We start from the raw sequence: 21407 nt of genomic DNA, 5'->3' as shown, positions 1-21407 counted from the left end.
CTCACTCTCATTTGTTAATATCTTTCCAATAAATGACAAGGTGAAGAGCAAATAGGAAGCCTTTAAGGCCAAGCACTAAAGCATAGCTTTGTAATATCTCTAGTTGCCTTTTGTTTTATGTAATGAAAGATATACATGTGTGTGTGTGTGTGTGTGTGAATATATTCCAACATAGGATGATTGTAATGTGCTACCTATAGATTATTTGCATGTGAGCCCTCATTGTTGCCTTAAGCATTTTTGGGTTGTTGGCCTTAAGTTTTTAGAGAAGGCCAATCGTGCAAATGTGTGTCTGCTCAGGATTAATGTTTAAATTGTTATGTTTTGAATTATACATGGTTATATAATAAATCATATTTTTCACATCATTTTATTTCCCTTTATTCTTAGTTTTTGACACTTGTTTTGGGTAGTTTAAGCCTTATTTGGATTTATTAGACTTAATTTATAATTTTGAAAATAACCTATCAATTCTTGATTTTCTGTCTTATTTCTTTTTCTAATTTTTGTTTCCTGCTTGCATCATGCATATATATAGTTTAGTCTTATTTTGATTTACTAATTATCTCCTTTGTTATTTTTATTTTTTCTAGCATTTAAATATATTTTTATAAAATTTTTATCATACTCACATATACTCATACCAGTTTAGGATACTAGCACAATAACTCATTTTTTGTTACTTTTTTACTTCACCAAACATGATTTAAGCTTTAATTTGAATTCTTTTCAGTAAGGTAACATCACTTTTGGTGTGGGCTCACATCATCATCATCTTCATTTTATCCTCTTTGGTTTTTTAGTAAACCTAGCATTCTTATCCTCTTTGGTTTCAGCATTCTTCTCTCCTTTATTTCTTAACATCCAACTGTTTAAATCACAATCTGACTTCACCATTGTCTTTCTCACTCAGTCCGCATCGAAACCTTGTCAATTTTGTTCTAGTTTGTCCAAGTTTCTTTTGTTTGAAAATTCCATCTGAGTGCTGTCATGGCTGTGCATTCGTTGAGCTCGGATGAAGATTTAATGATGCTGACTATGTGTGGCTAGATGTTCTTCTTCCCTTAGAGATGGATGCAACTATGAGCTCTACTACTATGAGATTTTTCTTCTCCTTTACCTCTTTAATTCATGAATTATGACTGAATTTGTTGAGATATTAATGCTATGTCTTTGAGTTCATAAATGTATGGCTAATGTGACATACTTGAGGTGTTTGAGATTAATTTTAGATTAGTTTGTTTGCTGGACAGATTTAATTATTACATTCCTTTGTTGAATTAATTTTTTTACTTGCCAATTTAAATAAGTGAGAGACAATTGTGCTAGTTATATTTGTTGGCTAGTACTCAAAATCTCAATGAACACAAATTGTGTTATGGTTGGGGCAAAGGTTAGGGGTTGTTCAAATTAATCTAGCAAGCAATTGGGTAATTTTTTATGGCATTGGGATGTTTATTGTTGCTAATAAGCTATTAGTGATAATAAGTAACTTAATGTTCAACTTAGAGAATTCTAAGTATTTTTAACCCAATTAATTGAAGAGAAATTAAAATCAAAATTAATAACAAGGATTAGGTAGCTAAATCATCCAAGGAAAGTCCATATCACTGATTTTACTCACATTTTTACACACTCTTTTTTGCCATTCATTCCAATTTAGTTCATTAAAATAAAAAAACAGGAAAAAATAATAGGAATAGCTTTTATTGATTTTTTTTAGATATTTTAAACAAACCATTATTTGTTGTTTTATTAGTGTTTTTAACCATTAAAATTTTAGAATATCAACTCTTTGAAAGACATGATCCTACTTGATCCTAAATTACATTAATGTTAACTTTGTTAATTTGAGCCTACACAACTAAGGGTTATAATTATATGATAATAGTATTTTGTTAGTGATTTGTGCTTGGTAATGGCTCAAGAGGGGATACACTTGTGTAATTGTGCATGGAGCATAAATGATTGTCTTAGTACTTAGTGTTTTGGAATCCTCATTTGGCACTAGATTATGATGTAACCAGAGCCATTAGTTAGACTTTTTAATTATCTACATGTGGCTACTTAGATCACCTTAATAAGAGGTCTAGAAATTTAATTATGTGCTTTAGAAGTTAGCATTTATTACTACATGATTCTATATTATAAATGTTTGTATGCCAAAATTGATTATGTTATTGGTCGCAGTAGATGTGTACATGCTAGTTGGCCGTGACAAAATTGGCCATTAGTCAGGAAAATTAACCTCCGTGCCACAAGCCACGTTGGATGCACACAATCTTGTTGTAATACATGTTTTACACCTCTTTGAATTAGTTTTAAATGTTCAACATATTTCCACGACACTAGAACCTTTCTTACTTTAAATTTCTAATATTACTATTTTATTATTTATTTTTCAAATAATTTTTGGGATCCTAAGGTTTACAAAAGTCTTTCAAGGGTTTGGTTCAGTTAACCTTAGCCATGGTTGATTCTAATTTGTAAGAATTGATTTATTAGATGAGTTCAGACTTGGCTAATGATGGACGTCATTACATGGAAAATATTAAAGTCTTTCTCTATCTAATTGCAAATGACAAAGTGCATGCGGCATATCTCAAAGCTAGAAAAGGATTAATTGAATTAGATCACTACCCCCTTAGTAGGGCTCTTCAGGTGGCCCAAAAGCCCTATCAGCTCAATCCTACCTAAGCCAATTAGGTTAGCTGGGTTGGGCTTCAGGCTAGAGTCAACCTAGACCAACCTTGCCCTAGCTCAAAATATTTATATATTTTATTTTTTTGTGTCAAAACTTAATTATTTTATAATGTTATTTTTATTTAACTTTCCTATGTATTATATTATTTTTTATGTTCATCATGAATATCTTTTATAATTTCAATTTTTCTAATCATTTAAATATTTACAATTGATTTTTTTACTTTATATCATGTGAAAATAATAAATAATTTTTAATTATATACAATTTAAAAAAATTATTACTTTAAATTCTAACATTATTTTTATAAATAATCCATCTTAAATAATTTTAATTATATTTTGTATTGTTTAATATTTTTTTTATATTTAAAATTTGGGCATCAAGCCAAAAATCGGCTCAAACATTTGGGTGGCCCAATGATTGAATATGTACATAAGGTCAGGCATTGGGCTAGGGTTGAGCTTGACCCAGCCCAGCCCATGTACACCCCTACCCCTTAGTTGTTATAAAACGTAGGATATTCTTCACTTATTGCGTGATTGCCCATATGTAGAGGAACAATAGAAAAGCTTTATATGATCAGAGCATTGATAGAGTTTTAAGAACATAAGCAAAGAAGAGTAGATTAAATGGAACCTGAACAAAAAGCTTAGCCTAGACTTTACAAAACAAGTACCCTGGGATGTATTGTTTGGTTATGTATGCTATGAGAGGTGTTTTAGATGTAGGAAGTCTTTCTTTGATGAGGATGAAGAGAATTTAAGGGTCTACCATGATTACTCTTTACAAAGCAAGGACAGATCTTAATATCTTGAAGAACTCACATACTTTGACAAAGAATGTGGAAACTTCTCCAAGCAAATGGTTTCAAACAAACCATGGTGAAGTTATAACATCCCAGAAAATTAATCCAGATTAAATGAAGTAAAAGAGGGTAATTTAGGGAATTAATGTGTTGTGTGTAACATCCTAGATTTTAAATCTTGAAATTTCAAGTATTTAGGAGGTAGATTGGTAAATTTAAGTATTTTTTTAATTAATGTTGTTTTTGAAAGACTAATATAGTTTTTGGATCATTAGGCAGGCTTAAAAGAGGGCTAAGTCAAAGTTCGAGCGGACTGTGGCACTGAGAGAGGCCCAAAATGAGTTTAAGCCTCTTGTGCCATCTGCTATGGTAGCACACCATGCGCTGCAGCGAATGGGTAAAAATCTACATATATCATATACATGAATGGACAAAAAACTAGAGGAGGAAAAAGAGAGAATGCAAGAGGGCAATGGTGAGCAACTCGTAGCTGTTAAGGCCTGACATTGGGAGCTATTTGGAAGCATTTGGAGCAAGATTCATCTTTAGGTAAGCTTCTTACATTTCTCCATCTCCTTTTATGTGAATTTCTAAAAGTTTGAAGTAATGTGGGGCATGATTTTTATTTTTCTTGGGTTATAACCAAACCCATTACATTGTTAAGATCTTGGGGAATTAAATCAAGCCTCTAACCTTAGGTTTATAGATTGTATAGTAATTTAGAGTTTTGAGGTAGGGTTTAGATGAAACTTAAGTAGAAAATTAGTATAAAGGAGCAAATGTGTGTAGAGATTTAGGGCTATTAGTGTGTTTGGGTGTTGAATGAGATTAATGGAGTGTGTTGAGAGAATTGATGGGGTTAAATTAAAGTTTTTAGTATAATGGATACTCGAAATTGTGTTAAAAGCGGTAATTAGTGTATGGATTGATTGTTTAAATATTTAATCTTATAGATTAAATATTGGTTGAGCATTGTTACACTAGTGAACACGTGTGGGGTCTTTGTTTGACCATGTTAACCCTTTTTAGTGAAAAAAAAGATTAAGGTAACTAGATTATCTAAACTCTCTATTTACGTGTTTGGATGGTTGTATGATTATTTTTAAAGCTAATACTTTGTGTTGTATTAGTATAGTATTAATATGAAACGATTATAATTTAAAAACTTTTATGTGAAGTGGAATGAAAATTATGTTTTAAACTTTATGGATTTAGAAGACTAAACTCTATATTCAAGTATAATTATTTATGAAATTCTATGATTTAAGCAAAAATGATCATTTAGTGGAAAATTATATGATATGGTTATGTGTGGAATCATTAAACATATGTTTGGCATGATTATTGTAAGAGAATAAGAGTTCACCCTAGTATAATATTGGGGACACTATTTGGAAATCGATATAGTATAATGGTACCGTGGAGGCCTTGGTGCACAATTCTATATTGTTTAGAAGTCTCAATATTATATGAGATAGATTAGGCATTAACACCCCTTATATTGAGTTGTTAGCCAACAAATTCAGTTGGAAGATATAAGGAAGGTATAAGGCAATGTATTGATTATGCATATAATTTTTAGCCATATATATATGTGTATATAACTTGTTATGTATTTTATATGCCACTTCACATATTCACTATCTATTCCTACACGCGAGTAGTTTGATTAAACATTTTAGTTATTGAGCTCTCAATTTACCTCATGGTTACATATTTCAAGTTGCTATTGGGCATTAAGAGGACTTGTGTTTGTATAGTCATTTCTATCTCTTTTGGTTTTGTAATGAATTATTTATGTTTATGCCAACTTAGGATCATATATCATTTTATGGGGACTTGCATGAATATTGTTGTAGTCTATAGGTATCTCAACTTGGATGTTGTAATTGTGATAAAATGGTTGTGAGAGGTCGAGATACTAATGTAAGTGTTGTGTTGATGATTAATTATGTGATTGTAAGGCCTGGAAAGGTTTACTATAAATTGTTATTACCCCTTGAAATTATGTTGTATTTAGGGGTTTTCCTGGCTAAATCTTGTGTGGGATGTTATAGTTATGATTTAACTATGTAATTATGTTGTTTGTGGTCCATTTGAGTTAGTTCAAGTAGTTTTACTGATATTGATACTTAATATGTAAGTTTGGACAACTTAGTTGTTGTTTTAGAGAGAAAAGGTACCATTTTGTATCAGGGTGTCTAACTTTTAATTGGTTTAATATTTGGTTGTGAGACCAAAGCTAGGTGGCTCTAAGAGCTACATATGGACATTTGAATCGCTTGGATTGGGTGTTGGACAGTGAATTAACGCACTTTGAAAGTTTCACGGCATAATGCTCAGCAAAAGCCTTAGCTCTCTATGCTATCTACCGTGACGGATGGAGCAATTATAGGGGAGATAAAATTGCCTCTTTTTGGGTTTATTTTAGGTGTTATTTGTTCTTATTGCTTCTGTTATCTCACATACTTTATTTTAAACTATAGTTTGAGCTCAAATAGTTTCAAAGGGTTTTTCTTAGGATCTTGATTTCTTTAACTTTTTCATAATCCTTGTGTTATGATAACTACTTATAGATTTGATTAATTTTGGTTATCAAAACGGTGTTTTGTGTCTTGTGTTCTGTGTGTTTAGTAATGTTAGGGATGACTTTATAGTGTGTGATTAGAGAGGTTTAATAAGTGTGTTTGATTGTGATTTGAACCCTACATTCAAGCCTGTAGTGAAGTTGGGCCACCTGAGATGTCAAAAAGTGAGAAGATATGAAGGAAATATCTCTATGCCACATGCCACGGCATGCAGTGTGTCCACTGCAGTGCACATATGACATACACGGAGGTAAGGCCTCTTTATGCCATGCGTCAATGCAGATGGTCCATGCACTATGACGCATGATCAAATAGTCTGATATAAAGCACACAAATCAGACAAAAAATCAAGAAGGAAAGGAAGGAGAAAACAAAAAACCCAAGATTTTTTGCTAGGGCTCGAGGATTTAGATCTTTGAGAGTATTTTAGAGCTTTTAACCACCCAAGGTAAGTGTATTAAGATTTCACCTCCCTTTCTCCTCTAGTTTCTCTAATTGGGAAGCTAGGGTTTGAGTTGTAATGGTAATTTTCTGTTCATATGAGTTATGGGTTCAAACCCATTGGCTAAAAAAGTGATAATGGAAGTTGTTTAGAATATTTAAATCTAGCAATAATGGTTTTACAGCCTCTTAGTTAATGATGTCATTAAAATCTAAAATTTGCATTTATGAGGGTTGTTGGGAGCATTTAATGACTATTAATGGTGGATTGTTAGCTCATTAATAACAATGTGAGCTAAAGGAACTTAAGGAACCCAATGGATATGATGAAAAATAGGAAATTGCATTTTTGTGTGAGTTGGAAGGATGAGTTAGTGTTAGAAATTTGTGAAAAAGGGATATTAATGAATGTCTTTGTAATTGGATTATATATTAACCAAATTAGCACCATTCAAGCTTGAGGAAAGCTTTAGGATTGTGTTTTGAGGGGGTAAACCTTTAATTTCTCAATGGTTTAAGGTAATTAGGGAAAAATTTAGTCTGTATAGTTGTTTGTTAATTAATTATTTATTAGATTGAATTGTTTGGAACTTGGGTATTTGAAGAACCATTGATACAATTTTTAGCAATGTGATGAATTATGTGTGTGAAATTATGTTAGATTATTGAGAACAATATGCATGTATATACTTATGTGATTAATAATAAGTGAGAGCATGTTTTTACGAAAATGATGTAAACATGATATGCTGTGATAAATGTTGTTGAATGGCATACAACTTGTTAGTATGTTCATAGTATGATTATTAAGACGAGAGTTCGCATATAGGGAGAGGAGTAGATTAGTAAATCCTCATGGTAATGGCGGCTTATCGTTAGAATTCGAAGCTTGCCTTAGCACCGACCCTTAAAATTGAGAGGTAGCCACTGTACTATGGTTGATTTGGAACTATCCCACTTGTTCTTTGAAAGACTTTAACCTAAATAGTTTTTATCGATTCATGAGGAGTTAGATTAAGGATACAACACCCTATGATTATTAGTATTGGGGGAACCATGGATCACATGTGAGTGTGTTCAACTATGAACTGGAACACAAAAGTACCTAACTTCTTAGTTGGCTAAAACACACTTGACTCTCTTTTGAAACAAGCTTGATTTGGCTTGTTTAATTTAAGGCTCTCTAAGTTATGTTTAAAAGTTTCTAATTGTGCTTGAAAGTTTCTAATTGTTGAAGCCCATTAAAGCATGATTCAATACTGAGTCACGTGTGGATTGCTTACACATGGACAATTCAAGCGTGGATACTAAGTATACTCAAGTGTGAATTAGAAAACTGAAACATGTCCAAAACATTTTCCTACATTGTCACCCAAAACATGCGTGGATTTATTTTAGATCAAGCATGGATTATTATATAGTGTTGTGCCTTACTTTTAGAGTTTAATTCAAGCAAGTTTTAATTACTACTCAAACTTGAATTAGATCCCCTAAATCCTAACATACACAAAAGAAGAGTCAAAACACATGCGAACCTAAATTAGATCAAGCATAGATTAGACAACAAAACATTGATTCATTCTAAGATTTAAACACTTAAGTTTAATAGACTTGTTAACCTAAAGTAGGTTCTATATAATACATTCTTACCATTTTCAAGACATGTGATTGCTTTCATTAGTTTTCATAATTAAATTTAGAGAATAATAAAAAAGAAACATATAGATTAAGTCTTTTCTTAATCTTCATGCTATTAGAGGGTTTGTCGCTACTATTTTGCATGGTCTTTACATGTGTTGGAATAAAGGGTTTTGAAAGGTTTGAGCCTTCATGAATTACGCTAAAACTTTAACCTCCTACTATGGTGTGGATAGGGGTGTTCACAAGACGAGATGAAAACTAGGACACCCCCATCCCGTGTCTTGTCCCAAAAAATAACCCTGACTCAAATTTTGTCCTATGTCTCGTTTCGTGCCATCTTAGTAGGAGTCAAAAAGGGATCAAAACTTCTCAATAACTACCCTTACTTGCTTTAGCCACCCTTACTTGTACCTTCAAAAGACTAGTAATACTCAACCAACACATATGAAAAATCATACTTATATATATATATATGATTAATCAATTAAGTTTCAATATATAAACAGATGGATATAAAAACATGAGTTACTTAAATACGAAAAAGCCCTTGTGCACGTTGAGGCTATTTGGTTAGAGCCTATTATAAACTTAGATTATAATGAGAAACAACAACAAGGCATTGACTAAAAAAATAAACTTATTAGATTACTTGAATGATAGCAATTTGGGTTTGTATTTTTAATTCCTCAAATCAATATCAATAATTATGAGAAAACATCTCGCAACTTGTTTGGCCAAATGAAGTATCACAAAGCAATGCAAAATTAAATAAAGTAAAGATAAATAGAAAATATAAAAATAAATAATAAAAATAACATAATAATTAGTGTGTGTGTGTGTGTATAAAATAACAGGATGGGACGGGACGAAACATCTCAAAGGGTGTCTCAAGTCTTGTCTGTTAAGGCTAGAACAAACCCATCCCAACATGATCAAGGTATGTACAAGCCGATTGGGACAAGTACAACCTTAAACACCTCTAAGTGTGGGAATGCAATTTGCATCCCTACAGTGATATTGTCTACCAAATTAACTTGTTCTTGTATGGTAATTGTGATGTTTCTCTAGATTTTATGTATAGGGAAGCTAATTTTTGTGCTCACAGCTTAGCTAATAATCTATGAGAAAATTGATAACTTCCACACTTTTGATTCATAAGCTATTGAGTTAGCTTTTGCTCTTCTTGTAATCTCTTTTTGAGTAATGGATCATTTTTCATTAAAAAAATGGGCCTTGAAAGCAAACCAAACATGCTAGAAGACTATTTTAACCAACATTTTCAAAATCAAACTGGATATTGAATTAGAAAAGTTAGTGGTTCATAGTTCACATGGTTCAATCAAGTTAGACCAATGGTTAAATCGATGACATAATAATTAAATTAAAAAATTGATATATATATATATATATAATAATTTAAATATAAGAAATAAATATAAAATTACTACTTAACTATAAAAAATACTAAATATTTTAAGTTTATCATGACTTAATAAGTCACATGATACAACATAATATTAAATGATTAAAAAAATTGGATAAATAATAAAAAAGTTTTTTTGAACAGTTTAATTTTTAAAAATCGGATTCAGTTTCCAGTTCGACCATCAATTAAAAATGGCCCAATCCCTAAAATAATTTTTTTTTATTGATCGAACCAAAATCTTAATCGATCAAATGATCGTATGGTCTGATCATTTGATTTGGTTTAATTTTTAAATTACTGATCTTAACATGGTCGTACAAGGATGAAACATACAACCAGATAAAAGATTATTTTTATAATAAAATTATGAAAGATCCGCTCTTAGCCTTTTACGATTCCATTATTCCCAGCTCTTGCGGGTTGCTACCATTTGGAGATGGAAAAAAAAATCTGGCAAAAATTAAAAAGGACGAAAAGAAGACTGAGCACTCGGCACTCCTCAGACCCGGTAATAGTGAAGTGACGACCGAATCAAAAACCCCATAAACCTAGACGGGCTCCGAACGCATACATGGCGAACAGGCGGTGTCTGCAAGCGTTAACGCGCCAGGCATCCGCATTTCTCTCTACAAATCCATCTCTCCAGTCGCTCACAGTTCCACCCACCTTGCCAAACCCACCTCAGAACACCCTCACATCAAGCTTCGTTGACATCCTCATTGATACCAGACCCGTCACCAGGTGTGCGCGATGGTCTCACCTTTGCAATTATTCTTCCGGTACACAAAATCATGATGACAACAAAGTTAATGAAGCCGAAGACGATGGTGATGGGGATGAAGAAGAAGAGGAGGAGGAGGAGGGCAGCGACGACGAGAATGTCCCGGAGTCAAGTGGGGCTACTGGGAAAAGAGAGTATACGGCAGAAGAAAAGGAAGCAGAGGCGGCGGCTATTGGGTACAAAGTGATAGGGCCTCTTGGCAAGAATGAACAGGTTTTCAAGCCATACGAGCCGGTGTTCGCCGTTATTCAGGTCAAATTTGCAAATTTGGCTTTCTAGTTGTGGTCGACTAAGAAGCTGAGGTTATTTATGTGTATATTTCATTCATGTTTCCTTGTCTATTTGTTTACTGGAGTTCAGATTGGATCACACCAGTTTAAAGTAAGCAACGGGGACAGCATTTTCACTGAAAGACTGAAATTTTGCGAAGTGAATGATAAGGTAGGTCACATTGCTCTTGCATTTAAAATCCTCACACTTGGTGAGATTGCGCTTCTGTTTGTTGGTGACTTGCAAAGTGCACTCATCCTATGGTGTTTTTGTTTCTGTTTATCAAACTTCTGTTAACAGGATCACATGTGACTAGTCTTTCAATTTTACCTAGTATCTGCATTGATTTAATTAGATCCTGCAATCACTTCGTGTGACTGATTGATATCAAGGAATGACATTATTGCTTCTGTTTCATGAGGCTGGCACGGCTCCGCGCTAGGTCTTCTTGATATTTGGTTCCTTTTGGGTGGCGGGGCAGTGTGTAGTTTGAAACGGTTTTGAATTTTCCGTCTCATATCTGACTGTTAAAATGATGTTGCCTATTGATTTTCCACCCTCCATATTTAAGAGGCTTTATAGACCCGTTCAATTAGCATAGGAAATACACTATCATAATGTGCCCAGACAGTATACTCAAATAAGAAGTTATAGATCTTTCAATATTGCTTTTGGTGCCTTGTTAACTCTTCCTCTTTTCAGCGTTGCAAGTACGTTGGTAATCAGCACATTATGTTGTTCTTGCTGCAAATGATGCTTTTTCTTTATAGAATTGTTTTATAAGAAAGATTTCTTATGAGTGATACTCTGTCCAGTTGTATTACAGAACACTTCTTAAGTTTACATTAGAGCGTATGGATTGATGTTTCTGCCAAATTCCAAGAACTATATAACTATGTACTGTAAGAGAATTAGTTCTTGAACAGTTTATATGTAAAACTGAGTCTGGATCAGCTTCTGCCTTTTCGTTAACATCATTTTTTAATCTTTATTTTCCAGTTTTTGCCCTAAACTTCTGCTTCCTTCCTTTGTCATCTCTTGTAATGTTTTCTCACTATTGGAAACTTCCCAACAAATGTCTTCTTATTTCTTCTTTTCTTTATCAATGTTTCTATTTTAGTTCTTAACATCTTATTATGATCTATAATTTAGAAAAATGTATTCCACAGCATTAATTGATATCATTAGTTGGTGAAACTAAGTATTTGGTATTCATAATTTTATGGATTTGCTGAATTGAATTTGTATTAACTCAAATAACTCTAAACTTGTTCTTGAATTTGTGCAAATACTTGCAATCTTGGACATTGAATAGATTCTATGGTGGGCTAACCCAAAATGTAGATTCACTGTTTAGAGGAAAGTCATTTTAGGTTTATTTTTGTGTCAATGGTTCGTTTGGTTGGGTATACTTGTTTGTCATTTTGTTAGCAATAGGGTCTGTCTGTGTTGGTCAAAATGTTTCATTTGTCTTTGCAAATGGAGTCCGTTACCCCCCCCCCCCAAGAAGGTGGCATGATGACAGGAAAAAGGCAATTATGCTACTTGCACTACCTTTCTCTCGCAGTTTCTCTTACCAAGGTACTAGAGTAACTAGAAAGTAAAAGCTACTGACCTGGCAACTTCTACTCCTTGTGAAAGTCAATGGCTACCGCCCCTTTCTAATGCAAGGTGAGCATTACACTGGTAGTTTGTTTGTGAAAGAAGTCTACTCTTCTGTAATTAAGAGGAGATGGAAAAAGATGCTCATTGAAGGAGGCTTGGAGATGAACAGGGTGGATCTATCATTGAAACTGAGGCAAGTAATGTAGTTAATAGGAGTTGCTGAAAATAGATTTGATTTCAGTGAGTTGGAAGCAGAAGTTAACGAGTTAATAATGAGCACTTGGTTAAAAGTGAGGTTGCCCCAAATGGAAAGGTTCATGATTGGGAGGAGAGCTTTGCCATAGACATTGTAAAAATGTCAGATCGATGTGCAGGGTAGAACTGTAGAAGTGACATCCACAAACATGCTGAAGTAAAACTAGCACATTAGGATTTGGATAGATATGATAATATTATACATAGACACTGTTTGTTGAAATTAATCAATCAGTGTCTGAGCCTTTTCCAGGAAGTACATCTTAAAATCATGTAGCTCTTATGATTTTTGTATAGGCATACTATCTCTGCTGTTTCTTCTCGTTGTAGAAACATTGAAATAGCTAATATACCTGTGTATAAGTATTTTAGTAATCTTATTAATCAATAGGTGTAGCACTTTGGGATCCCCCCTTATTATGGAATTTATAATGTCACTTAGTTAAATATTTGGTTGGTGATATTAAAAGTGATACCTGCATTTTTTGTATATTGCAGTTAATTCTTAATAAAGTCCTCTTGCTTGGCTCTCAAAGTCAGACAATTGTTGGCAGACCCATGCTGCCAGATGCAGCTGTTCATGCCGTTGTTGAGGAGCACGTAAGTGTGGAACTTTGCATTTCAATTAAATTTGGGCGAGTTTGGTATACAGAATCAATTTTCATGGATAAAGATGGGAATGGGCCTGGAATGGGTCTCAAACAGAGACTCATGATCTTTGTTTTGTTAGTTGGTGGTATCTGAATTGCACTTGAATTTCATCCCATTCCTGATTGTTACTTGAAACCATGATGAAATGGAACTAAATGACATATACAAATATGAGCTAAGTGGGTCCAAATTTTTCTTTACTCGCTAGATGACTTGCTTATCTTCTTTTCTCTGATTCAGGCATTAGATGCAAAGGTGATTATTTTTAAGAAAAAGAGAAGAAAGAACTACCGTAGAACCAAAGGGCATCGCCAGGTATTGTTGAAAAGCAACTCTTTACTCATAATTAGTTTCTTGACAAATTATGGATGTTAAATCTGCTTGGTGTTGTCATCCTCAGGAATTGACGAAGTTAAGGATAACTGATATTCAAGGAATTGAGAAACCTGAAAACATTGTGGCTGAAGTGCCTTCAAAAGCTGCTAAGAAGAAACAGGAAAAGGTTGCAGTTCCTGCTTAAGGAGCGAGCACCCAGTAGCTACTGACGCAACCCATATATCTCAATGAGTTTTGACAGTATGATGCAATTTATTGAGCATAATTATTTTGATAAGCTCCATTTACATCTCAAAAGTCTCTTTAGATGGAAATTCTCGGCTTGCATTCTGCAGGCAGGTTTTGTAGGATTGTTTACACAGAATTTTCACGCCCTACAGTGTTATATTTAGTTCCATTTGTGGACACCATTGATTCTTAGACCGGATTTAAGGTCTCAAGAAGTCAAATGTTGACTCCTATATTTTGCGGTTGATCTAGGCATGATACCATATCATGCATGTACTAACGTTCACCTTTGGAAATAAACTGTCCATATTTCGTCTTCCATCGCTCGTACAGGACAGAGAGGAAAATGTATTGAGAAAACCCTGCCATGCATTGTGGTTCTTACATGGTAAGCAATGTCTTGATCCATACTGGCCAAATCATTGTACCTGTTTTGCTGGCCCAAAAAAAAAAAATCATTGTATGTGTTTTGTGTGCTCGAGAGCAAGGTACGTAAAATTAGACTGGTTATTGAACCGGTCATGACACTAGGTCACAGGTTAGTGGTTTAACTATTGAACCAGGGGTTAAACTAGTCATGATTAAAATAATATAATTTAAATAAAAAAACATTGATTATAAAAATATTCAATCAAATCCAATCACTAAGAAGTCGAATATTAATAAAATACAATGTTTTAAATATCTATCATTACAATTATAACCCTTCAATTATTAAAAAGTTTAAAATTAATATTTATTAACAACAAAGTTATTATTAACTTCATTCAAATTTTTAAGCTTAAAGTAACAATTAGTCAAAGTAAAATAAAAAATACAAAGGGGAGAGGGAAGAGAAGACGAGACACGAGCTATAAAAACTAACTTAATGCAAAGGGAATGCGAGCATGAACTAGGATGTACAAGATTTTAGTAGCGAAGGTGAGAAGAGAAAGAACTTCGTGCTAAGTTGTCAAGCTAGGCTACACATTGTTGGCGACAAGAAGAATTATAGCATCTGATTAGGATTGTGGCAAGCAAAGGTTTACGGTGAGCAAATGAGAAGAGACAGAGACGAGAGCGATTGGTTGATTAGGTAAATACAAGAGATAAATATCTGTATTGATGCACTTTGCTCTGCCTCTGATTTCATTTTTCACTTTTTATTTCTTCATTCAATTTCAAAATTTAAAAACTTTAAAAAAATTGGGGGTTTTGCAAATAATAATAATAATAATAATAACCTGGCTAACCCAGTCAACCCATCAATTAGCTGGGTTATATCGGGTTAACCCAAGGTTAATCGAGTCACACCGGGTCAACCATTGATTAGGTTAGGTGGAAATCCAAACTAGTAAAAGACCGGGTTGCTGGTTTATGGGTTGACTCGGTTGGTCCGGTCCAGGTTTTCATACTATGCTTGAGAGAGAACTGAACCCAAAAAAATGGAAAAAGAAATCATGTAAATAAGAAATGTCTCTTGCTACCTTAAATAAAAAAAATGATAAAATGAAATGGTTACTATTAAGTAATGATAATAGAGATATAATAAATATTACATATCACGATTTTGATGCAAGGAGAAGACAGTCCCCTTTATTTGCCCATTCTGCGTGTCCATACGCTTCGTCTTGCCCCAAATTTATGCCCATTTGTATCTTTAAAAGGTTTTAGATGTTTAGCAGTGTTGAGGTATCTAGGTAGATCCTTCATTCCACTATCTGCATCTGCATGGTGCGGAAGCTAGGGCTCAAGACTTATGGATGCGTAGTCTAGGACGTATGCAGGATGGCATCTGACTTGGCCCAATTTTGATTTGGCTGATCCTTGTTCATTAGCTATGTATCAGATAATAGATATGAAGTCATTTCCATTGGCTGAGTCATATGGCAACTCCTCTTAAACAATTTATAAGCATTTTATTTTTTTTAAAAAACTTGTTATTTATTGATGCACTCGTTTTCTTTTAGCTTTAATATTTTTTCTTATTTTTTAAATTTTTGTAAAACTGAAAAATCATTTTTTTTCCTTTTTCATCCTTTCATTTTGTTGCACTTGTAGATTTTGTTAATTGCTTATAGGCATCCTCCTCCTGTTGGAGATAATTTCATTGGAGATATAGTTGAGCACTAAATGTGAGTACTTATCCCAACAAAGAGTACTTTTAGATTTTATTGTGTCCATATCTCCCCTTCTACTATTGTTTCCTGTACTCTAAAATCTTATCTCTCTTTTGGTTATGGCAGAACTTCCTTCTGCTATTTTTTTTTTTCTGAATTTTTGAAGTGTTTTAACTTGTTAAAAAAAAAATTCCACTATATCAGATTCAGATCAATCTATTGTAAAATCTTTTTAAAAAAGACAAAAAAGGATAGGAAAGAGAGACATCCCAAGTGTTATCGGGTAAGGTGCCCTTGATATGCTGAGAATATCGGCATACATTTAAGGTTTTAAGCCTGAAGGTCTCCTTAGAGAGGGATACCCACCAAACATGACTTTGAATGGCTTTAGTGGGATTGGAATTCATTCCTATGGATAAGGTAAGAATTCTCCTTTGAATTCTCAACCATTTATGCCGACCCAGTGTTGGCCTATTCTTATTATTTTCATTACAATTTCAAAGATCGTGCATATTCTGTTGGCTGATTAATTGGATTATCTAGAATTCATCTCCATAACTGACCTGTTTATGTAATCGAATTTATTCCTGGCGTGAGATTTTATAAGATAGTTAAACCAGGCTTCAACATTCATAAGGATAGGCATGAGAAGCTAGCTTATTCCATATCCTTTCTGGCTACTGATCTGGTTAAGACATCTGGCTACCTGAGATGCTATGCCCCCTTAAGGATTGAAAGAAAACAAATCTTCCAAAATACTCGCTGGCTATTGTGAATTGGCAAGATTAATCTGTTTTAAGATGCTGCTCATGAAATACAGAGTCCTGAGAAATCTCTTTCCTTAATGGCCACTTCCCTTATCCATATTTTAGGATCAGACTTTTCTTGACAGATCACTATCTATTAAATGTGTTATATATACAAGTTCCAGCACTGTTTGGATAGGGACAATGACTGAGCTTCAAAAGCATTAGGCAATGCCTATCTGGTTACTCATTCCCATCCTGTGCTTTGATTGATTATTTCACGGTGGTGCAAAGGGGGTGGGGGGGAGTCAACCAGAATCTCCATGGTTGACTCAGGAAACATGATTAGAATTTTCTTTACCCGCAGCCATAAGCTCCTTACATTTGGCCCTTCTCTTTCTCTACCACTATCTCATTGGCTTGGCCCCACAAGCCCATATTGTCTCAAACCTTTTCCATCCATCAAAGTCATGCTTTGGCTAGAAATCTTACTTTAGAATCATGAATATGCTTTGTATTTATATATATGATAAATATGGTCCCTCCTTGTGTCAGTGATTCAACTGCTGAAGCACCCTGTTTTTCAAGCATATAACATGTATTTACTACTATTGACTAATTTAGATTCAAACATTGTTGAGATCTAAACCTGGTTTAAAGAATATCAAATTCTTTCCACAAACTCTAACCATTGTTGGCAACTGTTGAAGTGTTGATGATGAGTATAAATGGATAAAATAGGTGAAATTTGTCAAGATCAACAGCTGGATCTTTATCTTCCAGGTTTTTTTTTTTTTGATTGGAGGTACAAGCACTGATGGCCTGAAATTACATGTAGGAATGAACTTGTGACCTCTCACTTACAAGAGAGCTTAGATGTCACTAAGTTACAAGGCATTGAGTTGCATGACTATTTTGGTTTACAAAATTTTCTACCCTTTCTCATATTCCCACTCAAGACTAATTTTTTTTTTTTTTAAATTTTATGGTGAGGTAGTATTTGTGTAAGTTTGTGCTAACTAACGCTGTTTATCTGTACTTACACTCACATCATCATCAACAACAACAGCATTATGGATTTGTGATCCTTTTGGGCAAAGGCAAGCTGTAGGGGTTTTTGTTGTGTGAAAAGTTGTGAGGGTAAGGGTATATCTCCTTCCAAGAAACAAAGTGGTTGTGAGTGGAGGATTCACTTTATTAGTCACTTGTCAATCTTCCTCTAAACTATACACAATGACTTGGCACATTGTGAAGCACTTTCCATCCCCCTACTTTCCTTCAAAATATGATTATGCTTTTACAATTGCTTGTAGCAGCAGGTCCTCCACTTTCCCTCTCTCCCACCACTCCCATATTTTTAATGAACACTTGATTTTGCTGTTATCTGTATTCACTATTATAATAATTATGATAAACCAGAGAAGAGATTGATTCTGATGAATCTGCTTTTTTATGTGATCATTGTTTTGTTTTCACTGTGTACTACTTTCTGCTTTGTTTTGTTTTGTATTGTTTTTAATAGAACATGGTGGGTTTTGATTAGACTTTTGGCCACTTTCTTATTATATTTTATTCTGCCTAACTGGCCACTTACAAGGGTTTTCATTCATTTTGATCATGGAACGACCCTTTCTATGATCAAGTCAAGACGCGTGGCTTCGTGGATTGATACAACATTTGATATTCATAGTATTTCATAAATGACAAAAAGTTGTAACCAATGGCCTTAACGTAAAGATATTTATATTAAATTTTATTCGGCCCAAAAAAAATATATAAAGAAATGTTAAGATTTTAAATTTTTTTTTAAGGATCTGAGAATTAAAAATATGAATTGCCAAAAAAATTTGCTAACTTTTAATTTTTGGTTCGTGAGTCTTTTTAAAATTTGGAATAAATATTTTATCTTTAACTTGAATTCTTTAGTTATAGTTTTTTTTAAATGTTATAATATTTTACAAAAATGGTGCAGTATGAATAACTCAATATTGATTTAGTGTCTAATTTTTTTTTTTGGTTACCCATTCTCATGTCTTGCGACCATAAGATTAATATTTTGAGAAATTTAAATTCCATTCAAAAAGTTGTCTTCTTACAAACAATGTTTTTTCATGCATATTTTTAAAAATTGAAGTCTAGAATGATACCTAGGGCCGGCTTAGACCTACCTTTAGAGACTAAAAGTATAATAAGAGTATCAATTGACAAAAAGATCACCCTAAGATGATCATCTTGTGGCTATTGAAAATGAATCAAATCAAGTGGTTTTACTTATCAATTTTTTCAGACCTCAGTTTTATAGGAACAAGTCATAAAGATTGAAAATTCGGTCATTCACAACCATTAATAAATAAGTTCTTAAAAAGTTAAGAATTAAAAATTCTTTTTAAGATAAAAAATTAAATGGATTCAGTCTTAAACATGCGTGAGGAGGGTAATAAAAAAAAAGAAAAAAGAAGCTCAATCTGTGCTAAACCTACTTGGTGATTTAGTGTCTATAGACACTAAAAAAGGTACTTGTGTGAAGGCAGAAAAGACTATAGACATATTTCAGTACATTTATTTTTTATTATATTTATTAAGAAAAATTGAATTCGTTGAGGGCTGACAATTGAATAAAATTATTATTAATAAAAGAATTATTAACCACTGCATTTAATTGTTTAAATATTAGGTATGCTACTAGTTGCTCAAAAAAACAAAATAAAGAAAAAAAAAGGTAGTGTACTACACTAATATACATTGATTCAAAGACACAACATGTTTTTGTTATTGAGAGAAGTAAAAGACGAGATACATTTTCCCCCTAAAGTAAAGTCAAAAACTTTGCCCCGCAAGGTCAATTTTTTTTTTTTTGGCCTCACGAATATAATTGAGAATTTTTATTGTAATTTTATTTAGCACACGATACATGGTAAGGAAGAAAGTAATAACTATACCAATACTTGCCTATAAATTTTTTTCCCTGAATATCTAATGACACTATGTGCACGTAGAGTCGGTAATTCGGGCCAAGCCCGACGGGCTAAATCGAATTGGCCTGAAAAATTTTAGGGTCAGGTTTAAAAAAAAAATATTTTTTTATGTTCGGGCCTATTCGGGCCAGCCCGAATACCCGAATAAAAAATTTTTTTTTTCTAAGCCCGGCCCTAAAATTTTTCGGGCCAATTCAATCTAGCCCGACACCCAAATACCCGAATAAAAAAATTATATTTTTAAAAAATATATAAAATATAATAAATATTAATTAATTGTTTAAGTTTTAGATCATTTTATACTAAAATACCATATATTTGAGTCCTAGACATCGTTTAAGTATTAAAAAATATATTTTATATTTTTAATAAAATAAAATAATTAATTTCAAAGTAAAAAAATAATTAAAAATAATTTTAAAAATTAAATTCGGGTATTCGAGCCGCCCGAAGTCCTAAGAAATTCGGGTCGGGCTTGACTATTTGGGCTTTTGAAGGAGTCGGGTCTGTTCGGGTTCAGGCCTATTCGGGCCGAGCCCGAATAGGCCCGGCCCATCCGAATTCCCCGCTCTACGTGCACGATTGGCTCATATAACTATTAAAATTTTAAAAAAAAATATAACTTTAAGTTTCTGTATTTTGTGTGCATTTTATTATTAATTTCTGTATTTTTTTAATATTTTTGGTTTTTATTGTTTTAAATCCATTCATGAACAAAGTATAGAAATTTTAAAAGGATATAAAATAATAAAAAATAAAAGTACAAAAATTAAAAACAACCAAAAAAAATACAGGAATCAATAACAAAATGTGAATAAAGTATAGGGATTTAAAATTTATATTTTTCTTAAAATTAATATAAATGCTTATTATTAATTCAAAAGCTAAGAATGTTGAGAAAAGTTGAAAGGAAAAAGAAGAGGTGGTCATTGAGAAATGCAGATGCGAGAGTCCACTTTGTGAATATATTCTTTTACAAAGCACTATCATGTTAGTGGCTTTAAAATGCACTCGCCATTATTAGTGCTTCTCCCATTTCATATATATATATAGGGGCTTGCCCTTGTGCTTGTGCTTTTTGCCTTAACAAATAAATAAATAAATAAATAAAATTCCATTGCCATGTGTCAATGTATTTTTCCTTTTGCCGAGAACCTTTGGTTTAACTGGCACAGGGACATTCTTGTAGTGTTCATATTGTAAACTTGAGTTGCGCCTACAAATATTTCGACATTTGCCGACTCAATATATATATATATATATATATGTATATATATATATATATATATATGTCCCTTTTGATTTACTAGTGAGAGTGGAGTCGGATCCACTAGGTTATAGGTTCATAAGAAAAATCTATATGCATTTTGAGTATTTAAGTATAATTTCAAACTTTTTATAAAGCTTTTAAACAAAAAATATTGTAAGTAAATACTTTTTTCATAATACAAGACTAGATAGGTAATTTAATTTTTAGTTCCTTTTATATTTTTATTCAAAACATTTGATTACAAAATGTTTACTGGCAATTTTTTTTAATATATCAAAGTCAGATTTGAACAACATTCAGTCTAATTAAAAATAGCTCTATTAAAGATATTTATTACGTTCACACGGTCTTCAACATGAAGTTTAATATTTAAATAATCTCATATAACAAAAAAATTATATCTTTGAATTTCAAAAATCTATGAAACTTGAAAATATAAAATTTTAAAATATTCTAAATAATTTAGAGTGAAAAGTTATCATTTTAATATAAATAAATACTATGCTTGACTTCTTAAGTTTTAAGACTTAAAGTTGGTAAGCTTTGCATTATAGGTTGTGCGTAAAATGGGAGGATACCAAAC

At 32.8% G+C, this 21407-nt stretch overlaps 1 protein-coding gene and 1 long non-coding RNA gene across 2 annotated transcripts; both read left to right on the top strand.

Moving 5' to 3' along the window:
• The first annotated feature begins 10054 nt into the window (after positions 1-10054).
• On the top strand, positions 10055-14053 carry LOC129304752 (50S ribosomal protein L21, mitochondrial). The gene is made up of 5 exons (XM_054944520.1): positions 10055-10641; positions 10750-10830; positions 13018-13119; positions 13411-13485; positions 13571-14053. Exons 1-5 carry the CDS (start codon positions 10180-10182, stop codon positions 13688-13690), a joined length of 840 nt encoding a protein of 279 aa, XP_054800495.1. The 5' UTR covers positions 10055-10179; the 3' UTR covers positions 13691-14053.
• A 2028-nt stretch (positions 14054-16081) lies between these two features.
• On the top strand, positions 16082-18054 carry LOC129304417 (uncharacterized). Its single transcript, XR_008591688.1, has 2 exons — positions 16082-16253; positions 17649-18054. It is a non-coding gene; the product is annotated as an uncharacterized LOC129304417 (long non-coding RNA).
• Positions 18055-21407: the final 3353 nt, after the last annotated feature.

Source organism: Prosopis cineraria, unplaced genomic scaffold (genome assembly GCF_029017545.1).
Source record: "Prosopis cineraria cultivar Desert tree isolate PC_DT_omini unplaced genomic scaffold, ASM2901754v1 PC3, whole genome shotgun sequence".
Lineage (NCBI taxonomy): Eukaryota > Viridiplantae > Streptophyta > Magnoliopsida > Fabales > Fabaceae > Prosopis > Prosopis cineraria.
Note: the sequence above shows the minus strand (reverse complement) of the source record. Positions and strands in the feature narration are given on the sequence as shown.

Excerpts from the sequence above, each read along its gene's own strand:
- LOC129304752 (XM_054944520.1), top strand. The coding sequence starts at position 10,180 with ATGGCGAACAGGCGGTGTCTGCAAGCGTTAACGCGCCAGGCATCCGCA. Across the intron at positions 13,120-13,410 it reads ATGCCGTTGTTGAGGAGCAC|GCATTAGATGCAAAGGTGAT; the intron begins GTAAGTGTGGAA and ends TCTCTGATTCAG. Across the intron at positions 13,486-13,570 it reads GAACCAAAGGGCATCGCCAG|GAATTGACGAAGTTAAGGAT; the intron begins GTATTGTTGAAA and ends TGTCATCCTCAG.